Here is a 5,683-nt window from a genome sequence, read left to right on the forward strand (position 1 = left end):
GGCCCAATGAAGTTTCGTAAAGAGCGCGAACGGTAGTGTGAATGATTTTTTGATTGAGAAAATAAGCAAACAAACAATCTCAGAGTTTTAGTGGTATATAGTTAGATTCTTCAAGATCTTGTTTTTGTCATTTTATGCCTTTTAATGAAGATGGGAACATTGACAGGGAAATAATACAATAATCAATGTTCGGCGAGAGGTTTTCGTTTATAAAATTTTGTTGTTGTTCTCGACTTGATTTTTATTTTATTACCTCGTCTCCATAGTTACTATTTGCAAATATTCAATAATATTGTAGGTCCATTTTATTGTTGTTCTTTCTATGTGCCATTATAACACATTTTCATCTCATCATTTAATTTCTGTTATGCATATATTGTTGTATAAAAGAAATTTTAAAGTGATTCATCAGGTGGGAAACGAATAGATAGATAGATAAACCGATATGTGGCGCCACCTAAGGTATCTAAATTCATCTAGAAATTTTCATAAAAGTGACCCGAAAACCGGGGCTAACTCGGTAACCCGTGTCTCAATTTTAACGAAACTTGTTTCATTCTGTTTCTATTCTCATTTCATTACAAATATGGCAGTATTGTGCGCCGTTTATGCTGTATTTAATTACAGACAAGCCCACAAACAAACAATCTCAGAGTTTTAGTAGTATATAGATATATATATGTGTTAGTTCTCTTACATTGTACCCGAATAATGCTAATCTATGTATTATTCTTACTTTTCATGAAACTATATATGTATGGACAGTCTAGGTTGACACGCTTGATCATCCGACCATAGTCTGGTTCTGAACATAACTATCATGTCTCTATGTAGTTGTTGTTGAATTGGATTCAGTTGTTGAAACAGCAGGCTGATTTTCAAGTTGGTGAGTAACTAACTCCCTTATAACAAAATCTGTAATGAATAGTTCAGATCAGGAAATAAGCGACTTGCAGGAGATGGTGCCAATAGGAACATGCATTATGACCATGCCTGGTGCAGGTTTACACTATGTTCAAATAATAACTGAAGCTTAACAACTGAAACCGTATCTCTGTGTAATGCCGCTGGCTATTTTTTAAGTGGAGTTTGTTTGTTTGTTCAATTTCGCGCAAAGCTACTCGAGGGCAACCTGCGCTAGCCGCCCCTAGTCTAGAAGTAATAGACTAGAAAAAAAGCAACTTGTCAGCGCCACCTATCGAAAGACATCAGTAATAAGTTTTTATATAAAATTATATCACTTGCGCCTACTTTATACTTCCTTCAGACCACCCTAGATCTCTGTTAATCTGTGAATATGTGTATCATTTCAGTAACAATTTGCTCTGTTAATCTGTGTATCATTTCAGTAACAATTTGCTTGACTGGTAGTTTTCTCTTCAACATGCAGCTTTCTTCCAAATCTCATAGTTTCCCTGTAAGTTGTTTTAGTTGCTAGTTTCTAATTTGTATATATTTCCAGAGTCACACACGTTTGAGTTTTAAACACGTCTCAGCTTGTAGTCTAATGCTTTCCTTGCAGTTCTTGTTATTAAATAATACTTGAAGAGATATAATCAGAATAAACAACATTATTTAGAAATGGAGGAGAACAACAAGCAGAATTACTTTGTTTATAGTGACGTACAAAGGCGTTGATTTGCTTTAAGTACAGTAAGTTTTATGAGAAATTCTAAATGCACTTTAAATACATGCTCTAAGTATTACTTGAGAAACCTCAATCCTCTTAAATGATTGAAGTATTTGTCAAATGAAATCCGTGATCTAAAATTGACACAAATAATGCTATTAATATACTTAAAAGTATAAATACAACAGGCTTACACGCTTAACTGTGGCAACTTTATATCTCATTGTATTGCTTGATAAACATATTGTTCTAAGCTGTATTTTCAATATTTCAACTTAAATATTAGTTATAGGACGTATAACATTAAGATCACGTAAGTTTATAAAAATAGGCCAAGAATGTTCTAGATAACGTCACAAAAAAATCCAGTAACTTCAATGAATCAGGAATGTAGGCAGCGGTAAAGTCAGTCAGGCTATGGCCTATCCACGTTTTCGTGGCATGTATGCAACTTATTATTAAAACTTGCTTCTTTGAATTCAATACATTACGTTGTTCGTATGCAGTATTTGTAGTTAAAATGGCTCAAGATTCAATTTCATAACATTGAATTTTCAAAACTTTTCTGGGGGGGGGGCATGCCTCCAGACCCCCTACAAATGGCAATGTGGCAGTGACCTAACCACTCAGAATTGCTTTCTACGGCAGTTTGAATATATAGAAGTGAGGAACCAGATAAAAACACGAGTGGGCCAGTCAAATAGAAAGCTAGCAGTGAATCAATGAAGCATTGAGTCAATTGTTTTTCAGTGCCAGTTATTCAGAGAAGCACTTAATTTTAATGAATCGTTTTGATCAATGTTACTCGATACGTTAGCAATGAAATTGTACGAGTAAGTTTATCTTTACGTAAGTCGTAAAACCATTAGAGAGGTCTTTTCGTTTGAACGTCATTTGCAAACTTAAACCTAAAAGATAGAGCAGTGTACAAGATAAGGCAGCTTGTAGAAACATTATGGAAGAAACAAACTCATTTGTTATCGTTACGTGGACTGGACTTTGAATTATTTTCACCAAATAACTTAAAAAGACATGCCCAACGAAAGAACAACGTTGCACCAATGTATATGGGCTTTTATGCACATATTTCTATAGTGTTTCACTTGGTTAGTCTGAAACTCCTGGCGTTGTAATTACGAATTAGCTTTACTAAGTTATTTTGGAATGTCACTGTGCATGATGAATTAGCTTTACTCGGTTATTTTGGAATATCACTGTGCATGATGAATTAGCTTTACGTGCTTCCAAAAAAATTTATTTAAGTCATATATATTGTAAAGGTTACTTTTTAACCAGTGCTGAGCAGTTATCAGTTTTTTAAATTCGATTCGATACTTGTAAATAATCCCAATTATGATTACGGTTCTCGATTATTCTAATTAGATAATTCTGATAACAAAAGCATGTGGTGAAAAAAACAAAACAGAAGGTAACCGAAAGAAAAATACTGTACAAAAGGTCACAGACTTAATGGATTTATTTAACATTTCTTTTTTTTAGTGAGCAGTGCAATATTGAGGAGAAAGAAAATACTGGTTTTCCCTTTTCTCTAAGCTCTGTATAAGATAATTATGAGAGTGGCTCTGAGTGATCCTCTGTGGGTGAAAACATAAACCGCGATCTATTTTTACATACTATTCAAATCGAAATGTTGGTACTTATAAATTCGATTTCGACGTTTATATCAATAATCGAAATCTAATCGAAATTTCGCTCAACACCTATTTTTAACCCTATAAATATTTAACGAATCATACTTATATTTTATGCTATCATTATTCCAAATAATTATGTTCAAACACTAACAGAATTATTATTATTATTAAGTGCGTCAAAAACAGCCAGTTTGCAGTTTATTACGTACGATGAAGTGTTTTGTACCTTTCCATTCCTTCCGTATGATGTCTGCGCGAGTTTCTGCTATGTGTAGCGCACGCCCTCTATGTAGGAGCTATATGAGTGACGAGTACAAGCAGCTGGAGACACTGGACATTTACATGCTTCACGGTGGGGAAGGAAAGGAAAAGCCGAATTTATATATTGAGTTATCTTAAATAAGTTGTAAAACCGTTTATAATTGTAGTCTGCCTTTTAAAAACTCATTTACTGGTAGCGTACAATATTTAGATGTTCCAGGCGATTACGTATCCTTTAAGCCGTAGTAAACAACATGATAAACAGTTAGTTTAAGTTGAAAAGAAAGAATTATTCTCACATATTAAAGGCTAGGATAAAAAGGTATCTTCAGGTATAATTGGGAACCCGAGAAGTTTAAATTTGCAACGACCACAAGTTGACGACATGCGGAGGTAAGTCAAGTAAACAATACGTTTTGTCTTATATATATATAAACTTCAAGAAATCTACAAATTATACAAATAAGAACTTTATTTAGTTTTCATAGAATAATTCTTCACGAATGCGTTCTCTTAAAACGCAAATAACAAATAGTTTTTTTATTTTGATGCTATGAAGTATTGGGCAGAACGTGTCTTCTATTTACTGTCGGAGTTTTTTTTTAATTTCTCCCCCAGTAGCACAGCGGTATGTCTGCGGACTTACAACGCTAGAATCCGGGTTTGAATACCCGTGGTGGGAAGAGCACAGATAGCCCATTAATTACAAACAAACAAACCCACTGTACGATCATTGTATATCACATATAATAATTGATTTGAAAAACAGTGTCACGTTAGTGAATGAACTGAACAATGTTCTAAATGACAACATTTCAATTTTCAAAATAAAGTGTCAATAAAAGATTAAAATACTAAAATTAGTTAGAAATAGTATAAAATTCTACGTGATGTATATCAAAATTATACGAAAAGATGTAGTCAGTTCAGATATCTCCGAATGAAAATGGGGGCGGGAGAATAATTTAATATTAAATGGAGAAACATGTTTTCTTCGTTTGTTTGAAGTTTTGAAAATACACTCAAACTACACAAGGGCTATCCGCGCTAGCCGTCCCTAAATTTGAATTTAAAGGTTAGCGGGAAGGCAGCCAGCTATAGTCAACACCACCTATCGTCAACTCTTGGGCTACTCTTGTCTGACAGAAAGTAGAATTTGACCGCCGCTCTTATAACGCACCTACGGCCCCAGCTTTGCTAGAAAAGCGTTTCTAATTTCTATACCATCCCAGTTTATGTCTATGAGCAAATATCTTAATATGATTTTGGATTATGGATTTGCGATATTTGAAAAGTTCACAACTAATGCCTAGGTAACCTAGAACAAAAGTTGTTGTCTTTCTTTTAAAGTTTAAAATCCAAGAGAAGCGCTAGTCACTATTTGGCCATTTTTTTTTTTTGGTGTCTGTACTTTTTTTTCTATTAATATTTAGGTATTTCATGTAGACCTGTTCTTCATTGGTATGGAAATGATTTATATTGAGATTAAAATCGCTTAATTTCAAAGTTCAAGAAAAGGATGGGAAGGTAAGAAATGTGGTGAAAACTCAAGTGACGGTGTAAACTGAAATATACCTTTATTTAAGATCAATGTTACAATTGTAACATGCTTCTGGAGAGTTGGAACTGGTTTGTTTGTTTTGAATTTCGCGCAAAGCTACACGAGAGCTATCTACACTAGCCGTCCCTAATTTAGCAGTGTAAGACTAGAGGGAAGGCAGCTAGTCATCACCACCCACCGGCAACTCTTGGGCTACTCTTTTACCAACGAATAGTGGGATTGACCGTCACATTATAACGCCCCCGCAGCTGAAAGGGCGAGCATGTTTGGTGTGACGGGGATTCGAACCCGCGACCCGCAGATTACGAGTCGAGCGCCCTAACCACCTGGCCATAGTTGGAACTGGAAGAGATTTTGTGCACTCGAGAAAAAAAAGAAAAGAAAGAAAGCAACTTAGATTACCTTAATTAGATAAACTAAAAATGGGAATGCGTAAATTTGTACCGTCCATTAATATGTCCCCAGTGGCTGAGCGGTAAGCCTGGGGGCTTATGTCACTGAAATTCGAGGCATGATACCTGCGATGAGAACAGAACAGATTGGTTTGTTTGTTTTGGAATTTCGCGCAAAGCTACA

The 5,683-nt window shown here is 34.9% G+C and overlaps 1 protein-coding gene across 1 annotated transcript in view; it reads left to right on the forward strand.

The window, feature by feature from the left end:
* Positions 1–3,645: 3,645 nt before the first annotated feature.
* LOC106462626 (vesicular glutamate transporter 3-like) overlaps positions 3,646–5,683 on the forward strand; it is a 58,639-nt gene continuing 56,601 nt past the window's right edge. The window contains exon 1 of the mRNA XM_022389942.1: positions 3,646–3,939. Within this exon, the coding sequence (XP_022245650.1) occupies positions 3,932–3,939 (8 nt within the window). The 5' untranslated portion in view covers positions 3,646–3,931. The remainder of the gene's footprint in view (positions 3,940–5,683) is intronic.

The sequence above is a fragment of the Limulus polyphemus genome, unplaced genomic scaffold, assembly GCF_000517525.1.
Source record: "Limulus polyphemus unplaced genomic scaffold, Limulus_polyphemus-2.1.2 Scaffold1213, whole genome shotgun sequence".
Lineage (NCBI taxonomy): Eukaryota > Metazoa > Arthropoda > Merostomata > Xiphosura > Limulidae > Limulus > Limulus polyphemus.